The 20,553-nt window shown below is 43.2% G+C and overlaps 2 protein-coding genes and 3 pseudogenes across 2 annotated transcripts; 3 read left to right on the top strand and 2 right to left on the bottom strand.

The window, feature by feature from the left end:
• Positions 1–107: 107 nt before the first annotated feature.
• LOC116215822 lies at positions 108–4,018 on the top strand (annotated as a pseudogene).
• A 716-nt stretch (positions 4,019–4,734) lies between these two features.
• On the top strand, positions 4,735–10,713 carry LOC116187383 (NF-X1-type zinc finger protein NFXL2). The gene is made up of 13 exons (XM_031516048.1): positions 4,735–5,957; positions 6,526–6,639; positions 6,731–6,786; positions 7,334–7,400; positions 7,677–7,769; positions 7,956–8,041; positions 8,152–8,314; positions 8,440–8,595; positions 9,050–9,240; positions 9,423–9,504; positions 9,595–9,804; positions 9,921–10,010; positions 10,199–10,713. The coding sequence occupies exons 1-13, from the start codon at positions 4,821–4,823 to the stop codon at positions 10,352–10,354; spliced, it is 2,601 nt and encodes an 866-aa protein (XP_031371908.1). The 5' UTR covers positions 4,735–4,820; the 3' UTR covers positions 10,355–10,713.
• Positions 10,714–10,786: 73 nt separating this feature from the next.
• LOC116187781 lies at positions 10,787–12,812 on the bottom strand (annotated as a pseudogene).
• Positions 12,813–15,624: 2,812 nt separating this feature from the next.
• Positions 15,625–18,419, top strand: LOC116187384 (protein SMAX1-LIKE 7-like). Its single transcript, XM_031516049.1, has 3 exons — positions 15,625–16,964; positions 17,507–17,780; positions 17,969–18,419. Exons 1-3 carry the CDS (start codon positions 15,760–15,762, stop codon positions 18,116–18,118), a joined length of 1,629 nt encoding a protein of 542 aa, XP_031371909.1. The 5' UTR covers positions 15,625–15,759; the 3' UTR covers positions 18,119–18,419.
• Positions 18,420–18,487: 68 nt separating this feature from the next.
• LOC116187385 lies at positions 18,488–20,119 on the bottom strand (annotated as a pseudogene).
• Positions 20,120–20,553: the final 434 nt, after the last annotated feature.

Genomic DNA, 20,553 nt, shown 5'->3' on the forward strand with positions numbered 1-20,553 from the left:
TCTTGTTAACATGCACACTGATAATCTGTTCAAGTGCACCGATTGCTGAAGTTGCAGCAGACGAACTGGTAGTTAATTCACAACCACCAGTTATCCCTTCTTCTTCTTTTTTGAAACCCTTTCCCGGAAGAAAAAAAATGGTAGTTTTGACAAATCTTGATTCGAGTCGCCTCATATTTGGAGATTGCTTGTTTCTGATTTGTGTAATTAAATTGTCATTCACAGTCATTTTAAGAATCCTGATCTCTACTGTCGTAAGACTGGGACTTGGGAGTGATATTAGTATTACCCAAAAAGAGAGAAGTAACCGACTTTACAGTCTCATCTGCATAATGCAGACAATCGTTGCATGGCAATTTCTCATTTCCCTTTCAAGATTTTCAATGATAGCTTTTCCAATTGCCATGTTGAAGTATTCCACTGCTCGGGAACGGACCAAATGGGTGATCCGGAAATGTCTACAGCTTTCAAAATTAATAAGTCGGGCCGCCGTGTGTCTCCTACAGGCCACCATTACCCCTACTATTCCTCAATGAATGAGTCCTAACAATCACATGGTGCCATTCAAACTCCCACTTCTGCTCTTTTTCGCTTCTTTTTTTAACCTTGGACGATTGGTCCTTGTTCCTTTTCTTGGCATAGAGCTCATGTCCAAACAGACCTACAGAGTGCGCTTCTGCTTCAGCAGGAGGTTTGGGCTAAGCAACACTGTAGCAGAGGCGCCGAAGGACATCAAGGACCTGTTCCGCACCTACTCTGAGAGTAATGGGGCCATCATGACCGTTGATCAGCTCCACAGGTTCTTAATGGAGTTCCAAGGTGAAGCGGAAGCCACAAGAGAGGATGTTGAGTCCATAATAGATGGACTCTCCGAGGTCAGGCACCTATTGAGAGTTTGCAAGAAGGTCTTCACTTTGAAGCTTTCTTCAAGTACCTGTTCAGTAACAAGAACCTGCCCATCTCTCCAAAACTCGGGGTAACAGTACTTCTCGTTTGGTCTATCCCTTTTCCGAGTTTAGATGTGATCTTGTGTTTGGTTTATGGGAAATGGGTGTTCTTAGATTATATGCACATCACTTATGTTCTGCGGGACCAGCCATTTGTCAATCGAACCTAGCATGGATTGTCTGAACCGAGAAAAGTTGATGTTTCCTTTGCTTTTTGGCATTGAGCTTGACGAATTTTGCTTGAATTAGCTTGCTGAGAGATGTGATTTGGCTAAGGGACCTATCCATTCCTCTGACAGAATCTTCAATTTTTGTGCCTTTTTCATTCTCAGGTCCATCATGATATGAGTGCTCCTCTATCTCACTACTTTGTATACATGGGTCACAACTCATACCTGACCGGCAATCAGCTTAGCAGTGTCTGCAGCGATGTGCCGATCATAAATGCCCTGAAAAGAGGCATAAGAGGAATCGAATTGGATATATGGCCTAATTCCACGAATGATAACGTCAGTGTTCTTCATGGCGGGTAATAATGCGAAAGCTCAAGTACGATTCTTTTCTTGATGAATTTCAAGGAAATTTGTCTCCCAATTCGTGTATGATTTCATCTGTTTAGGACTTTAACGGCACCTGTGGAGTTCATAAAATGTTTGAGGTCAATTAAAGATCACGCCTTCACTGCATCAAACTATCCTCTCATCATAACTCTCGAAGATCACCTCAAACCCAATCTTCAGTCAAAAGTGGCATCTGGGAGTGTTCTGCATCACAACATTAACTCTTATATCAGCGTAGGTTTAATGTACTGTCCTCTAATTTTTTGCCTCTTTAGATGCTGACTGAAACATTTGGAGATGTACTGTATTATCCCGGACTGAACACTTTGCGAGAATTCCCTTCCGCAGAGTCGGTAAAAGGCTGAGTCATCATTTCAACAAAACCGCCAAAGGAGTACCTTGAGACCCAAGACATCAAGGGAAAGGAAACCAATCCAACGAAAGTGAAGGACTCAACTGATAACGAAGCTTCACAGAAAGAAGTCCCAAAGGTCAAAATAAGTCCTGCAGATCTTGGTAAGGTGTGTGTATTGCATCTCCAAAAGCTCGTTAATTTGATCAGTGATTGGTGAAAATTGCAAAAGACCGATTTCCAGCTGATTTGAAAGTTTTAACCTTGTTGGGCAAGGGCTTCTTTAGCCCGTAATATATGCATTATTCAAGATGATTGTATGCATGGCAGAGTGTTTTGGATGAAGATAATGACAAGGAAGGAGGCTTTGATGACAGAGATAAGGCACCTCAAAATGTCCCACCAGAGTATAAGCACTTGATTGCTATTAGAGCAGGAAAGCCGGAAGGCGGTTTGGATAATTTTCTGTGGGTTGAGTCCGATAGGGTGAGGTGACTTAGCTTGAGCGAGCAGGAGCTTGAGAAAGTTGTTGTTACTCACGGAAAATAAATTGTCAGGTACTCGTAGGAACCAACTTCCTCCAGGAACTGGTTCCATCTGTTTTTGCAGACCTGGAAGGTTTTTCCTCATCTTGAAAGATTAAATCAGAAAGACTGCCGTGTTGGGTTGCATTCAGTGGATGTGTTGGACCATGAAAGTGTTTCTTGAAGAGCATTCCAGCACGTTTTTCCTCATTTTCTCGATATCTTGAAGAGAGAGCAACCGGAAACTGCAAAACTCTTCTAGCTTTCTGTAAAAGATAGAGCATCAAATCCGACTAATACAACCTTTTATGTGTTCTGGAGCCAATTTCAGATTGTTCCGGGAACTTAACGGGTGAAATCTCGATGATAGCCGCACATTCCTAGCGTTCGACTTTCATGAGGTAATTTAGTTGCACTTCATTCAAATTTTTTGCAGGTTCACCCAATGGAACTTGCTAAGAGTCTACCCCTCCGGTATTTGTGTGGACTCGTCGAATTACAACCCATTCATTGGATGGATGCACGGGGCCCAAATGGTTGCATTCAATATGCAGGTTGTAAATTTCTTCCATATTTTAAATCTTTTGGATATTAATTTCGTACTTCCGAGTTCCTAGTGCTTGCTATATATCTGGAATTCTGAACAAGTTCCTTATTGAGCTCCCTCTACGTCCTAATAATTGGTTTTCTCGGACCAGGGACACGGCAAATATCTGTGGTTGATGCAGGGCACGTTCAGAGCAAATGGAACTTGCGGTTATGTCAAGAAACCAGACTTCCTTCTGCGTTTGGGTCCAAAGGATGAGATCTTTGATCCTAAAGCAGTATTGCCAGTGAAAACAATTCTAAAGGTCCTTCTCAGTTCCCTCCTCCCGGAAAAAATGCTCCCTCATCAATCGTCAATTCTGGAAGCATGTCACCGTTCAGTTGATGTGCAAATGCTTGAATTTTCTCATAGGTGACTGCATATATGGGGGAAGGATGGTACCGTGATTTCCAGCACACTCACTTCGACTTGTACTCGCCTCCCAACTTTTACGTTCGGGTAAGTACAGAAGACTCTTTTCCTATTCTTCCTGATTGATGACATGGAGCAAGAAAAGATTGCATCATGAGGAAGTCTTAGATGAAAGATATCATTAATGCAGGTCGGGATTCCGGGGTTCCCAGCTGATTCTGTGATGAAGAAGACGAAGATGTTAGAAGACAACTGGACACCAGCTTGGAATGAGGAATTCGAGTTCCCATTGACTGTTCCGGAACTGGCCTTACTCAGGATCGAAGTATACGAGTATGATGTGTCTGAGAAGAACGACTTCGGGGGGGCAGACATGCTTACCCGTGGCAGAACTCCGGAGAGGGATCCGAGCAGTGCCACTCCATGACAGGAAGGGAGAGAAGTACCCATCCGTGAAGCTTCTAATGCGATTCGAATTCACTTAATAAATGTTATATGTTACGGATAACAGTAAGGTGGATCTACTCGATGAACTGATATATAACTTAAATTTTCGGTAGGTAGCTATTAACTTAAATTTAATCACGGAATTGTATGTACCTAATTTGCCATGTTCACATTCATATATGTTTACATATATGACATGTAATATCGTCGACGGTCAAGTAAAATCAGAATTTCGATTAAGAAGTTGTCTTCAGGCAGCAACAAGTAGTTTCAGCCAGAGAACTGTGAATACAATTAACTTCAGATCATGTCCGAAATTATCTGCATTTGTTGTCAAACGGCATCCTTTAAAAAGTCAAAACGCAGAATAGAACCCGACCCGAGACAGTTCGATAACTATACATTTAAATATGTATGTACAGGGATGATCGGTTCCGAGTATTCTGTATTTTTCACGATATCCGAACCCTACCTGTAAGGGACATGTTCCAAAATTTTGGAACCAGACCCTATCTGTTGAATCCTGGAATTGAAACTTATCCGGAACTTCTATTATACCATAAGGATACTCTGTTAAAACCTTAAAAATTTTTTTTGCTAAATAAAATCGAAAATTTCATATACATAATCAGTAATCATACTAAATAAAATATCAATAAAGATTTAGATTAATCCAAAAAAAAATATCTCATTAATCCATCGATAAAATTAAATATTCTATATACGATCCCACACAACAAAGTGCCTATGTTCTAATTCATGAGGAGATATAGTAATTTTACTCTTTTTTTTAATAAATAATCGATTCCGGATACTTTATAGGCAGGAACCGAAACTGAAACTAATTTTCACCGATTCTTAATTTTAATACCCGAAATTTATCTTATTTTCAATACCAGCTATTCGATCCCTATCCGTTAGCTAGGTTCAGACAGATTCCAGTATACCGGTATCCATGCTCATAATTTATGTGGGGATCCTCAGCAAGAGCCCGACAGTCCGGATCTCGAGCTCCAGCATAGCATTACAGACATGGCCTCCGCCGCGGCGGTCGTCGGACACCGTCGCCAAGTTTCGGACTCCGACTCGGATTCCGACCACGGTGGCGGATCCAACCCCCTCCGCCATGTGGACCTCTCTGCCTCCGTGTTCAGGCCGTACTTCGACTTCACCGGCAAATCGACCGCCTCCGCGGACCTTTCGAAGATCCAGTCCTTCCTTAACTCCTCCTCCTCCGGCGCCCTGTCGTGCCTTATTTGCCTCGAGCGCATTAGAATATCCGATCCCACCTGGTCATGCTCTGCACTTTGCTTCTCCGTCTTCCACCTCGTCTGCATCCAGTCCTGGGCCCGGCAGTCCTCCGACCTCGCCGCTGCGCGCGCCGCCAGCCGGCTCTCCCTCTCCCCAGCTGCAGCCTCCGAATCCGCTACGTGGCACTGCCCCAAGTGCCGCTCCGAGTATACCAAGTCCCAGATCCCCAAATCCTACCTCTGCTTCTGTGGCAAGCTCGAGAATCCCGGCTCCGACGACCCGTGGATCCTCCCGCACTCCTGCGGGGAAGTCTGTGACCGCCCATTGAGGAACAACTGCGGCCATAACTGCCTCTTGCTCTGCCACCCGGGCCCATGCCCACCATGCCCAAAGGTTGTAGCTTCAACCTGCTTCTGTGGCTCCATCAGAGAATCCCGCCGCTGCGGGGCAAAGAACTTCGCATGCTCGGGCACCTGCTCGAAGCTCCTTGACTGCGGAGCTCACCACTGCACCGAGAAGTGCCATGATGGTGCCTGCCCACCTTGCCGGAAGCGCGGGACCTACAAATGCCAGTGCGGGAAAGTCAAGGAGGATCGAGAGTGCTGTGAGAGAATATTCCGATGCGAGGAACCCTGCGACGAGCTCCTCGATTGTGGGAAGCATAAGTGCAGTAAAGGTTGCCACCCGGGGGAATGTGGGGGTTGCCCGTTTAAGGGGAAGAGGAGCTGCCCCTGTGGGAAGAGAGTGTATGAAGGGATGGCCTGTGATGTTGCTGTACCCTTGTGTGGTGGGACGTGTGATAAGGTGCTGAACTGTGGGTACCACCGGTGCCCTGAACGGTGCCACCGCGGGCAATGCATCGAGACGTGTAGGCTTGTGGTCACAAAGTCATGCAGGTGTGGGAGCTCGAGGAAAGAGGTAAGAGTGTGGTGCTTGGGGCTTAATTTGGCACTTGCAGTGATGTTGATAGAGTTGTGTTGAAGTTCTAGATTGTTTTCCTTGAACGTAATTGCATTTTTGAAACTCTGCATAAAGATGAGAACTTCTCTATCGTGGATTACTAGGCTGTCCATATGGAAAAATCAAGATTCAACTTTCCAATATTCATTTCCCTTTGCAGAATAGTCTCATCGCAAAATGCTATTGCTAGGAAGATTATAATTAAGAAGCACTTATGGTAAATGTACCTGCACTGCAAACTTTAGTTCTTGTATCTCTAGGATATATGTATATATAAACATATATTTCTGTATTGTTGGTTCCTGAGAGTTGATTTCAGAATCTGCTCAGATTGAACATTCAAAACATGTTACTGTATTGCTAGAAAAAATTTATTTGATGTTCTATCATTAGAAAAGTTACTGCTTAAAAGCACGTAGGAACTCCAATGCACTATCAAACCAACTGTTTGCTTTTCTAGATTTTTTCTTTGATAGTCCGTGAATGGTTTTACTCCAAAATGGCTTTTTGACTGACTTTAGAGTAGGTACCCTGCTATCAAGATTTCTCATGTGAAAGGAAATGCATGAGAATGCGGGACTGCGGGCGGCATGCTTGCAGGCGACGGTGCTGCGATGGGGATTGTCCACCATGCTCAGAGGTGTGCTGCTTTTGCTCTTATGTTGGATTCCATGATATAAGTTGCTTCAATTGATGGTAGTTGATTATGCTGTCTCCCGGTGAAAATGTAGGTCTGTGACAGAAAACTGAGGTGCAAGAATCATAAATGCCCCGCCCCTTGTCATAGGTATGTGATCTTTACATATTTAGTATTCTTTCTGTTTCTATTCGAGAGATTGTCTCTTGAACTTCTATGAGTCGGGAAGATATTAAAGTTAAATCTCATGATCTGCATATGCCAAAGTGTATATAATAAGAAAAATTGTAGAGAAGTAAATTAAGGATTCTGGATAGTGTTAATTCTTTTTCTAGCTTTTGGAAGAAGTGGAAGGAAAATATAGTTTCCATCAGTAATTTAATGTGAATTCCCAATGATTTGCTTAGAAAGTTTTAAAGTTGCCCGAGCAAGGAAAATAGCTATTGGAATTTATTATTTGCATTAGTAACTTCAACAAAATCCCCATGAAGATTGCTTGGGAAATTCTGAAATTGTCTGAGAGGAAGGATAAATCTTCATTCTCCTGCTGGTTTAAAGAATTCTGGGGCCTCATTAATGTGAAAAGGAGAGCAGAATTCAAATTTTACTGATGCAAGTCAGTTTAATATTTACTTGCATAACTCTGATCGTGATCTTTTGTTGGAAGTAAATGATTAGTATCAGTTTCTTCTTTCAGAGGTGCCTGTGCTCCTTGCCCGGTGATGGTGACAATTTCATGTGCATGTGGTGAGACAAAGTTTGAGGTGAGAGCTTCATACTTTGCTTAAAGGGGGATTATAAAACTAAATATCAGTTGTTATCTAGTCTCAGAAGTAAGCCTCAACATATATCACCGCCATGACTAAGTTGCTTGACTCCATTGAGCTTCTTATTACTATCCACCCTCCATTAGACATTAATTGGCTTAATTTTCAATGGAACATTCTTTACTAGTACTATGACTCACTTTATTCAAGTACAGATCAGCAATCTGGCTCATTATTGCGAAGAAAATAATTACTACCTTACGAGTGTTTCAGGTGCCTTGTGGGACTGAAATGGATCAGAAGCCTCCTAGATGTCGTAAACCATGTAGTATTCCTTCTCTGTGTCGTCATGCACCATATTTGAAGGTACTAAACCTGCTCGTTTACATCTGAAAAGCTTCTTGAATGCCTTGAATCGGATGAGAGCTTTTTTTAAGATGTTTTATTCAGATGCTCCAGTTTCATCGTTTTTTAAGTGTAGCTTGTTAATTTGTTGAGTAGGAATTATTTGTCGTATTTGTTGACGTAATATTCATTCTCTTTCTGATCCAGCCCCACAAATGTCATTATGGAGCTTGCCCCCCATGTAGGCTACTCTGTGATGAAGAGTACCAATGCGGTCATAAGTGCAAACTGAAGTATGTGCAATTTTTTTATGCGGTTATTAATGGTCCTGCAAACAGTTCAAAAATTTTAAATGTTCCTCTCTCTTTTTTTTAACTTATTTTTCCCTCCTTTTCTTCTGCAGGTGTCATGACCCTAAACCCCCTCCTAATCCAGAATTTACAGTTAGACCAAAGAAGAAGAAGTCTAATCGCCCGCCTGAATGTACACCGGGCTCTCCTTGTCCTCCTTGTCCAGAGCTCGTAATCAGGTCATGTGTGGGTGAGCATGAAGGAGCAGAAAGGACGGTGGGTTCCTCTTCTCAAATGAACAGCTAAAACTATAATGCCCTTCTTCTGCAGACACGTTATTCTTTTCTGCTTCTGATGCCTGATCTCTCGCACGTGCGTTAATGTTTATTTTTCTGATTCAGATGGTCTGTTCCAGTAAGACTCAATTTTCTTGTGACAACTTATGTGGAAATCCTCTGTCTTGTGGCAATCACTACTGTACGAAAACATGCCATCCCTTGAAAGGGCGAACCGTGAGTGGTGAATCTTGTGAAAAGTGCGATCTTCCGTGTGAAAAGGTTGGATTGCTCATATATTTTATTAACTTTTATTAATAATACTAATACTACTGCTATTATTATTATTATTATTGTTATTTTTTTAATTTTGAAGGTAGAAGTTGCTTGTGTTTGTTGTATCAAATGCTTACTCAGAATCCTTCTCAGCATTTTCTCATCTGTCAGAGTAAGCTTGGTCAAATGAAACAAAATAAATAGTTTGTTGTGCAGCATCGGAAGAATATACGATGGAAAATATTGGGCTAAAGAATCTCTGTTCTTGAAATAACTGTATTCTTGTTTCAACTAATATGCCCTTAAAAGACCTCTTCGCTTTGTTGTTTTCCTTCTTTTGTTTTCCTGCATTTATGATTCAGTTATAGTTGTTATCTGTTCAATGAAGGTAAATAATGTGCATTATCTATAATAACGGGAATTCATAAATCATGATTCTTTTGAATAATCTATTTTACAGAAGAGGAAGCCTGAGTGTCAACATTCTTGCCCCCTCCCTTGTCATCCCGGTGACTGCCCACCCTGCAAAGTTCTGGTGAAACGGTCATGTCATTGCGGTTCAATGGTCCATGTATTTGAGTGCATATATTACAACAACTTGTCCGAGGATGAGAAATTGACTGTCCGTTCCTGTGGTGGGCCCTGCCACAGGTATGACTTATATTCTTCAAAATGTTTTATTAGGAGGTGATGAAGCTATATCTTTACTACGAATTCTTTTGACAGACCAATCTATGATGCCGTTATCATAAATGATGCATTTTAAAATTTGACGGAGAATTTTCATTTTGACTTGATTGTGCGCGATGTTCGGTATATCTGGTGCTGTGCAGGAAATTGCCCTATTGCACGCATCTCTGCCCTGAGACTTGTCATCCTGGTCAATGCCCTGAACCCGAAAAGTGTTCCAAAAAGGTATTTGAATGGTGCATCTGGAATTGTTTCGCTTCTCGCCTACATATCTCCTAACTTGCTCTCTTCCTGTCTGTGTCTATTTACTGCAAGGTAACTGTTCGCTGCTCATGTCACACCTTGAAGAAGGAGCGGATATGTCAAGAAGTTCAAGCGGCATATCGGGCTTCTGGTACCGATCCTAAAGATGCACCCAAGAGTCATTTTGGACATGGACTTCTTCCTTGCAATTCTGAATGTAGAAGTAAAATGAAAGTTATCGAGTCAGAGTTATACCCTCGTAAATCTACTAAAGTTGCCGAGGTAATTAATCATTGATACTTTCCTTTCCCCCCTACAAATTAGATCTGGAGAAAATGTTTCTCCTTTGGGGGCACTTTTTCTCTAATATGGATTCCTTTTGACATATCTACTTCCAGGAAAAGGAGCCTGATACTGGAAAATCTGCCTCAAAGCGTAGAAGACGGCGTGAAAAGGTGCAAGAAGCTCGTGGTGCTTCGAAACTGCAGGTAACTGTCTTGGGTAAATTGCATTGGGAATCTGTAATTATGGCCCTTCTCCGGTGCTCCTCCAACCATTTCCTACTTTACAATCAATTATCCAAGCTCCAATTTCCTACTTTAAAATCAATACCAAGGTTTTCAAATTTTCTTCTTGTCTTTACCTTTGAGAAACTGACGTCTTATGCTTCGGGCAGAAAATATTTGCCACCATGAAATGGCTTCTTCTGTTTGTACTCCTGGTGATGGCATTGGTCGCGGGGACATACTATGGCTACAAGGGTCTGTTAAGGCTCTCTGATTGGATGAACGAAGTCGACAGGCAGAGATCGAGAAGGCCTCCACGACTGTAAATGTCTCTACTGGATTATCAAAGTTTTGGTCGATTCATTGGAGAGTTTCTCTAATGTAGTGTTCTCTTTCAGCTTGAAATTAACCATAGAGATATCTTCATAGAAGAACTGCAAAATATGAGCTCAGTGTGAGATATTTTTTTTTTTTCGGTAAAAAAGGAGGCCGGAACCTGGAATACACAGTGTGAGATGTATATTAGCTTTGAGGGGATTGAATTTTCTTGGTCCAATGTTTATCGATTAGTTATCGTAATTGCTTTGGTATAGTATCCACCGTTGCACAATAAATATGGACAGCGGCATATTATTATCTCAAGATGACAATCTCAGAGAAGCCTTCATGGTTCTCTTTTCTTTTCGGTTGCACTTCTAAACTATGTATTCAGACTTCATGCGGTCCAACAACGACATGACTAAAGATCCTTTGATGACTATCTGAATTCTGGAGCTGCTATTGCTTGGATGTAAGAATTGAGTCAAAGAATTTCGACGAATTTCCGGGAATTTTTTTAGCACAAGCAGAGTATATATTTTCGACTTGCATTGTACGATGTTGCGGTTACTGGCATTGCCAAGGTTTTAAAGACCCTGTGCTTCACAAAAGAATAAGTTATCACCAAATGTTATGTCGTTCTCTGCTGCTGCTCAAAGCATTACGTCTTGACCTATTGATATGTCAGCACTGGAGATACTCCCGTGGCTGTCATCGTAGCACGGGTCCAATGCATGCTCCAGGCTTACAACGATGTCGCTGATCATGGGCCGATCCTTCCCTTCGAGAGTCACACAATGCGATGCGATATTGGACATGAGCTCCACCGCCTCGGACTCGCCAGCTCTTGGCAGACCCACCCATGGGTCCAGGACTTGGCTTGCCTTTATGGCTATTATGTTCGGCAGGGCGAAGTCCACCAACCTCACTGGGGTCCCACCGGTCTCCTCACTCATGAATATGGCTCTCCTCTCCGTCAACAGCTCCAATAACACCACCCCGAACCCGTACACCTCACTCTTTGCGGTCAGCACACTTAAGCCATAGTACTCGGGTCAATGTATCCGACTGTCCCAGCAGCCGGCACTGGTCTCTGATGATCATAATTGAACTCGGGGCTCATCAGGAAAAGCCCGAAGTCGAACACCCTAGCTGTCCAATTTGCATCAAGCAAGATGTTCAATGACTTGATATCTCGATGAATAATTGGCGGGATGGCATGGTTATGCAAGTACTCAATCCCTCGGGTGGTATCGGAAACGATATTGATCCTCATCTTCCACGAATTAAGCACACTGTTTCCCTTCTCTGCATTGTTCCTGTCATGTAAGGGGTCATGGAGTGACCCATTCTTCATGTATTCATACACTAAGAGCCTCTCATCCTTTTCTTCACAATGGCCCACAAGCCTCACCAAGTTCTTGTGGTGTAGCCGTGATAGGAATGCGAGTTCGGAGTGATACGAGCCTTCCTTCTCTTGAAATGTCTCCATCTTGGGGGCCGTCTCGCCTCGTTTGATTGCAACATCACGAGTCACGACCATCCAGTTTATACACGACCCCAAAGCTCCCAGCCCCGATCTTGTTCTCGATGAGAAACTATCTGTGGCTAATGCAAGCTCCCACAGTGTGAATTCCTCAGCCCTTTCCGCACGCTTTGAGGAAGTTCCGCTCCAGTGCGGCCTGATAAAACTAGACATTCTGGACGATCTCGAGATGGCGGATACTAAAACTGCCCATTGTTCCCGCGATGCTTACATTTGCTGAGGTGATTGTGGTTTGCACCGAGTTATGCACCTTCTTGTTCCTATAGCATGTCGCCAACCAAGCAAAGTACATTGCCCCACAATGGCAAAGACTATTGAACCTTTTGTCATGCGTTGAGGCCGAGATGGAGAAGAGGGTGGTGCTCGTGGGGGCAAGGGCGGAGGCGATGGTGGTGATGGTGATTGTAAGAACAAATTTCCACAAGGCCTACAAATGATGCCGGAGCCATGGCAGAGAGTCTGAGACTCAGGATAAATCCCACAATCACGCTGTAACTTGACACAAGGCCCAGGCAAGATCCCAGGGAACGGAAGCTCAACGGTGAAACCAGGCCAGTGGATCCATCCGGGTCCCCAACATACGACAGGCAAATCCGCCGTCCTGAGCCCACAAGTGAAGTTCGAGCCTGAGACGACTGATTCAAATGAGACCACTTCGATCCCTTTGGTCCAATACTGGCTCCGAATTGCACAACTATGAGCATACCGTACTCCGAAGCAGAGTTGAACGGAACATCCAGTTGGCCGGACTCATTCTTCCCTTTACGGACAACAAAACCGGTCGTATTCAATCCACATCCAGCTAGCCAATTAAGCTCTTTTTCGATTTAATTATACTTATTGGTTTTAAATCTATTATAGAAATTGAATTATTAATTTTCAACTTTAATTTTTCTTTTTCAGTGTATACCACCTAACATCCATACGTCTAATTGGTCAAGTAATCCATATCAGACAGGTTAACCTATTAAGAAGTAAAATTCTCCTAATCATAATTTTTCTCCATTGTGAAGACTCGAACCATAGTCTTATTTAAGGAGAGGAGGCAACGGATCACCTCAACAATATAGATGTGTACGAAGGGGATGGCCATTATATTAGTAGTTGACAGTTTAGAATTTTGATAGTCCATGAAAACGCCATGTACCATTGTCCTCATATTAATCAATTGGAGTTTATGGCAAATCCTATTTAACTGATCTTAGGGCAAATCTATTAAATTGCCCTTAATGCGTATTAATTAATGTTTGATATTGTTCATCGACAACTGAAATCTGAAGCAAATCCGCAAGGCTACAATGTGCGTCGCATTTCACTATGAATAGAAAATTTTGAATTTAAAATCATTGATCAACTGATTAGGTTTGCTTTTCTAGATATCTTAACAGACAGCGCCTACTGGGTACTTATGTACAATCTCAAATATTGCAATTAAGCATGCATTGTTTTTTTGGTAAACACGTATATCGTTTTCTTACCTGCGCAATTAGTAATTCTCTCATTTATTAATTATCGGTGTATCTATTTTTCTTCAATCATAAGGGAAAATTTTGTGGGTTTAGTATAGAACAATAAGAATTTAGAACAATTAATTTCAAAATTTTAAAAATAAGTTCTAATATAATAGGATCCAATGCAAACTTTTAAAATAACACATTTAAAGATATTCTTATTTTCGAAGTCAAATTTAATTCCATTTTTGGCTTTTTTTTCATACTTTTCGAAGGCAAATGACTCTTTTAGAATTTCAATGTAAAAGTTTACTTAGTTATTTTAAAGTAAAATTATTAATTAGAGACAATTTTATTACTATTTTTTATTTAATATGCATTAATCATTTATTCACTGCATATATTTAATTTAGATATTACCAATTGATTTGAACATTTTGCAACACCCAGCAGACACTTTAGTGCCAAGAAAAAAAAATTATGCTAATAATTTTATTTTTCATTTTGGGGGATAAAAGGAAAGTGATATGTTGTCAAAGTGAAGAAAAAGTGAATGGAGGGGAAACGAGAACAAGGTTCTCCACTAACTCCAGTCCATGAACATAAATTCCGATTTAGAGTAGAAATTCAAAGAAGCCCACTAAGAGGTTAGGACTAGGACAAACAATTAATTGACAAATTCCATTTTTATTTTCTTTTATTTTTAAGTTTTGAAAAAATATATGCAATAAGGGACAGACGTAGTCTCAATTATGATAATCGAATAAAGTAACTATTTATTTCGGGTGGAAAGATGAGAGTGCGATTCTAATCTTTTTCTGCACTATATGACAAGTTCCCTTTTATTGTTCACAACCCACTCTTTTTAAAATTGCTTTTTCCACCTCTCATGACGTCTTCTTTATATGGAAAAAGAAGAAACTTTTCTCCCACAGTTGAAGGATCATCTGGTTTCCTCCCCACACATGCCCACAAAAAGCACATGACATACAAAAAAATAAAATGATAAATTGTTTTCGTAGTAGAATCATAGGAGATCATCATATATGTGACATTGCTAATAAATTAGGATTTCTCATTTTAATCCTGAGCGACATTTGCATGTCACCTGAACTTTCATGGTCAACCGTCTCTTCTTAAAAAGAAAAGAAAAAGTTTTAATTTTTTGTTTCTATTACTAAATTCAGTTCATTACTCGTTGCTCACTGTTAAAACTTTTTTTCTTTTAGAATTTCAAAAATAAATGAATATTCAAATAAGTAATAAATTTTTCGAGACAGTTTGTTAAATAAAATAAAGTGATATTAAGTTAAATAGAATTATGATTGACTGACACGAATGAAATAGGGAGGAGATTCCCCCGATAAAGTTGACAAAAGTTAATAATAGACGGTATATATATAGCTAGGGACATTAATACTATACGCATAGATATATATATAGCTTTGAGTAGAGTGATTATATACACCTGATCAGTTCTTTTGGGTCATTATTATCATTATTATTATTATTATGGGTGAGAGAGATTGTGTGTTGGGGGGCAAACTAAAGAAGAAAAGAGAAGAGAGGGGACAACACTATGAAGATGATAGTGCTGAGATTCTTCCACTGTTATGTGTAGAGTGAGCATTGGTGGATTTCCATAATCAAAGATTATTTACACACATATATATATATATATATATGTATAAAATGGATGTATATGCCCTAGCTAAAAACAAAAGTGATTGTACAGATACAAATTAATTTACACACACACATATATATGTGTGTGTGTGTGTGTGTGTAATGTAATATAATATGAGCGGAAAGATCTTTCAAGATACAGGAGAATCTATATACTATGCTTATCAGCCACCCACTGCCAAAAGCACTACAATTACATCACTGTGTTCTCCCTAACATGGCACACTTGTAAATGTCATCTGCGGGAAAAGACCCGATGACGAACCCGTGATTTTTCTTTTGCCGTGTGTGAATTTTGAAACGGAAAACTTTATCTTCCTATCCGTGTCGTCATTTTTCAATCACTAAAGAAACCACCCTGAATCAACTACGTGTTGTCAAAAATTTTAGGGGGAGAGATTCCATGCCGATCTTGGAGCATATCATTATGGTTTGCAAAGCGGATGTGTCTCGGTAGAAATAATAATAATAATAATAATAAATTTTTTTACGTGGCTAGTAGGGCCCACGGGAACAAAATTTGGTGGGGCCCAGCCAACCTCAATCGCCAAAATCTTGCCCCCTAATAAATAATTAATACCCTCCCGAGCAAAACACACATTTTATTCGACCATCGGACAGACATCGCACATATTTTTTTCCCTCCCTTTTTATATATTTTTAGATTGATTTTTTTTGTATATTTATTATTGCCCGGAGGAGAAAAATTTATATTCCGTCACCGGCGGCGATGCCAACCCCGGTAAGCATCGCCAGGCAATGCCTGACGCCCGAGGCGGTCCACGCGCTGGACGAGGCGGTGGCCGTGGCGCGACGGAGGGGCCATGCTCTGACGACTTCGCTGCACGCCGTCTCGGCGCTCCTCTCACTCCCGTCGTCGGTGCTCCGTGAGGCCTGCGCCCGAGCGCTCGGGAGTGGGCCCCCGTACCCGTCCCGGCTCCAGTTCAAGGCGCTGGAGCTCTACCTCAGCGTGTCCCTCGACCGGGTGCCCTCCGGGCAGCTCACCGACGACCCCCCGGTGTCGAACGCCCTCATGGCCGCGATAAAGCGGTCGCAGGCCAATCAGAGGCGGCAGCCGGAGAACTTCCACCTGTATCACCAGTTGTCGGGTCAGTCTTCCATTGATAACGCCATCAAGGTGGAGCTGCAGCAGCTGATCATCTCCATCCTCGACGACCCGGGTGTGAGCCGGGTCTTCGGGGAAGCCGGCTTCCGGAGCTCCGAGATCAAGCTGGCCATCCTCTGCCCCCTCCCTCACCTCCTACGATACACCGGCCGGCCCCGGGGCCCGCCGCTGTTCCTCTGCAGCCTGGATCCGGACCCGGATCCCGGCCAGGGCCGGGTCAGGGTCCCGTTCTCCGTCCTGCCGGGGTTCTTACACGGCAGTGGGGACGCGAACTGCCGCCGGATAGGGGAGGTCCTCCTCGGGAGGAGCGGTGGGCGGTGCCACCCCTTGCTCGTCGGTGCCTGCGCTCCCAGGGCTCTCAAAGAATTCGTCGGAACCCTCGGGAAGAAGAGCAGAGCTAAACCCGAGGCCATCGTTCCGCCGGAGCTCTCCAGGTTCACCGTGATGGACATCGAGAGCAGTATATCTGAAGGCTCTGTTGACGAGAGGCTCGACGAAGCGGTCGGTATGGTGACTTCCCAGCTTCATGGGGAAGCTTTGGTGGTGAGCTTCGGGGACCTGAAGTCCTTTCTCGGCTGTGAATCGGGCAACTCGATGAGTGATCTAGTTATCAGCAACATCGTAGCGAGGCTGACGAGGCTGCTGGAGTCTCACCGCGGGAAGGTGAGGCTGATCGGTTCTGCGGCCAGCAACGAGACATACTCAAAGTTTGTGGGCAAGTTTCCGGTGGTGGAGAAAGAGTGGGATCTTCAGGTTCTGCCCATCACCACCGTCCGACCTTCCATGGCGGAATCGTGCCCTCGGTCCAGGTTGGTTTGTCTCTCAGTGGGTTGGTACTTGATGTGATAATTCATTTCTGCGTAGCCTCTGTCGTCTTAGAGCATGACATGTTCATAGGTTTATACATTCTTGATAAAATATTCTCAGCAGCATCAATTAACAATTAGCTTAATATAGTAGAAGGATCAAATGCAAACAAAACCAGAGAAGGAAGAAGAATAATCAATAGAAAAGGAGAGGCTTTCTTTACCTATGTGTTCTAACTTAATTCTGAAACCGGGAAATCCAATAAATGTGAAAACACTCTAAGTCAGAAAACTGATACGTGATTGTCTCCATATGACTTACTCTTCCAAACTTTTGACAGAAGTTCGGCCTCTTCGTTATAGAATTTGATTAAATTTGTCGTAATGATGAGGATAACAATCTTGAGATATCTGTTCGTTATGGAGTCGAGGCAGAGAACTGATTCTTGGTTCCTATGTGATAAATTGGTTGATCTGATCATTTGATTTGTGCAAACTACCTTCTCGATCTTTAAATCTCAAGAGTTACTTGATTTTTTACGCAGCTTGATGGAATCATTCGTTTCTTTTGGGGGGTTCTTCTCTTCTTGCGGCGAATGCAACGGACAAGTTCTGAGCAGCAGTCCCTATCAGTATCCATCCCAGTGTAACCTCTGCACCGAGAAGAAAAGTGAAAGAGAAACAATTCAGATTTCCAAGTCAGACCTTACTGCTTCCGAAGACGATCAGCACCAGTATAGCTTGCCTTCATGGTTGCAGATGACTGAGCTCGGCTCAAGTGTAAAGGTGCAAGAAGCTCGTGGTGCTTCGAAACTGCAGGTAACTGTCTTGGATAAATTGCATTAGAAATCCGTAATTATGGCCTTTCTCCGGTGCTCCTCCAACCATTTGCTACTTTACAATCAATTATCCAAGCTCCAATTTCCTATCTAAAAATCAATACCAACGTTTTCAAATTATCTGCTTGTCTTTACCTTTGAGAAACTGACGTCTTATGATTCGGGCAGAAAATATTTGCCACCATGAAGTGGCTTCTTCTGTTTGTACTCCTGGTGATGGCATTGGTCGCGGGGACATACTGTGGCTACAAGGGTCTGTTTAGGCTCTCTGATTGGATGAACAAAGTCGACTGGCAGAGATCTATGCTTCTTCTCTAATGTAGTGTTCTCTTTCAGCTTGAAATTAACCATAGAGATATCTTCATAGAAGAACTGCAAAATATGAGCTCAGTGTGAGATATTTTTTTCCTTTTTCGGTAAAAAAGGACGCCGGAGCCTGGAATACGCAGTGTGAGATGTATATTAGCTTCGAGGGGATTGAATTTTCTTGGTCCAATGTTTTATAATTGCTTTGGTATAGTATCCACCGTTGCACAATAAATATGAACAGCAGCATATTATTATCTCAAGATGACAATCTCAGAGAAGCCTTCATGGTTCTCTTTTCTTTTCGGTTGCACTTCTAAACTATGTATTCAGACTCCATGCGGTCCAACTTGTGCATTGAGCTTCAACAACGACATGACTAAAGATCCTTTGATGACTATCTGAATTCTGGAACTGCTATTGCTTGGATGTAAGAATTGAGTCACAGAATTTCGACCAATTTCCGGGAGTTTTTTTAGCACAAGCAGAATATATAGTTTCGACTTGTATTGTACGATGTTGCGGTTACTGGCATTACCAAGGTTTTAAAGACCCTGTCCTTCACAAAAGAATAAGTTATCACCAAATTTCATATCGTTCTCTGCTGCTGCTCAAAGCATTACGTCTTGGCCTATGCATATGTCAGCACTGGAGATACTCCCGTGGCTGTCGTCGTAGCACAGGTCCAATGCACGCTCCAGACTTACAACGATATCACTGATCATGGATACGAGAGTCACACAATGCGATGCGGTATTGGACATGAGCTCCACCGCCTCGGACTCGCCAGCTCTTGGCAGACCCACCCATGGGTTCAGGACTTGGCTTGCCTTTACGGCTATTATGTTCGGCAGGGCGAAGTCCGCCAACCTCACCGGGGTCCCACCAGTCTCCTCACTCGTGAATATGGCTCTCCTCCCCGTCAACAGCTCCAGTAACACCACCCCGAACCCGTACACACTACTCTTTGCGGTCAGCACACTTAAGCCATAGTACTCGGGGGCCAATGTATCCGACTGTCCCAACAGCCATCACTGGTCTCTGATGATCATAATTGAACTCGGGGCCCATCAGGGAAAGCCCGAAGTTGGACACCCTAGCTGTCCAATCTGCATCGAGCAATTCAATGACTTGATATCCCGATGAATAATTGGCGGGCGGGATGGCATAGTTATGCAAGTACTCAATCCCTCGAGCTATTAAGCACACTGTTTCCCTTCTCTGCGTTATTACTGTCATGTATTCATACACCAAGAGCCTCTCATCCATTTCTTCACAATAGCCCACAAGCCTCACCAAGTTCTTGTGGTGTAGCCGTGATAGGAATGCGAGTTCCGAGTGATATGCGTCTTCCTTCTCTTGAAATGTCTCCATCTTGGGGGCCGTCTCGCCTCATTTGATTGCAACATCACGGCCATCCAGTAGCTTACCTTTATACACGACCCCAAAGCTCCCAGCCCCGATCTTGTTCTCGATGGAGAAACTATCTGTGGCTAATGCAAGCTCCCACAGTGTGAATTCCTCAGCCCTTTCTGCACGCTTTGAGGAAGTTCCGCTCCAGTGTGGCCTGATAAAACTAGACGTTCTGGACGATCTCGAGATGGCGCGGATGCTAAAACTGCCCATTGTTCCCGCGATGTTTACATTTGCTGAGGTGATTGTGGTTTGCACCGAGTTATGCACCTTCTTGTTCCTATAGCATGCTCGCTATTGGTTCCCTGGCCCAGCATCGAACTTGATGCTCATTCAACAGAATTCCACAAGAGAACCCAAACCCGGATGAGATGGACACAAACTGATCGATCTTAGGAGGTAAAGATGTCGACTTGTCAACTCTCCAGCATTTGACGGTTCTTAATCGGGCGACGATCGCGCAGATCTGATCATCTCCAATGGCGAGGCTTTCCAGAGGAGTGGAGACATTGTGGTAGATTCTGTTATTCATGGGATAACGGTCACTCAGATTGTCCCAGCAGAGCAGACTGTGGCCACCGGACAGGAGGCCGCAGAGGGCGGCCCGGTCTCCAGAGACAGCGGAGAAGGACACGTTAGGGAAGAGGGGGATTGTCTGACCAGTTTCAGCAAAGTAGCAGCGGACACTGTGGACAGAGTTGGAGGCAGCAACCCCACAGACAGTGGCAGGGGAGGAGGAGATGACAGCAAGGGTGGAACCCGTGGCAGGGGCATCGGCAACGAGAAGGAGGAGGAGTAGTACGGTGGCTGCGGCAGAGGAAACCGCCGTGGCCAAACTCATTGGAAAGGGCAGGTCGTTGGGGTTAGTCTTGTTGGGGTGGTGGGTTTCTCCGTTCGACAGGACGAGAATGCTACGGAGACAGAGACAGAGACAGAGACAGAGTCGATTGAGTTCTGACAGAAAGAGCCTTACGTTGACCATGGCAGGAAGTTGAACAATGAGGCCGCGCGGCTGATGCTGACTGTCATGAAAT

The sequence above is a fragment of the Punica granatum genome, chromosome 8 (assembly GCF_007655135.1).
Source record: "Punica granatum isolate Tunisia-2019 chromosome 8, ASM765513v2, whole genome shotgun sequence".
In the NCBI taxonomy this organism is placed as follows: domain Eukaryota; kingdom Viridiplantae; phylum Streptophyta; class Magnoliopsida; order Myrtales; family Lythraceae; genus Punica; species Punica granatum.

Excerpts from the sequence above, each read along its gene's own strand:
- LOC116187383 (XM_031516048.1), top strand. The coding sequence starts at position 4,821 with ATGGCCTCCGCCGCGGCGGTCGTCGGACACCGTCGCCAAGTTTCGGAC. Across the intron at positions 9,241-9,422 it reads TGTGGTGGGCCCTGCCACAG|GAAATTGCCCTATTGCACGC; the intron begins GTATGACTTATA and ends GGTGCTGTGCAG. Across the intron at positions 9,805-9,920 it reads AATCTACTAAAGTTGCCGAG|GAAAAGGAGCCTGATACTGG; the intron begins GTAATTAATCAT and ends ATCTACTTCCAG.
- LOC116187384 (XM_031516049.1), top strand. The coding sequence starts at position 15,760 with ATGCCAACCCCGGTAAGCATCGCCAGGCAATGCCTGACGCCCGAGGCG. Across the intron at positions 16,965-17,506 it reads GAATCGTGCCCTCGGTCCAG|CTTGATGGAATCATTCGTTT; the intron begins GTTGGTTTGTCT and ends TTTTTTACGCAG. Across the intron at positions 17,781-17,968 it reads GTGGTGCTTCGAAACTGCAG|AAAATATTTGCCACCATGAA; the intron begins GTAACTGTCTTG and ends TGATTCGGGCAG.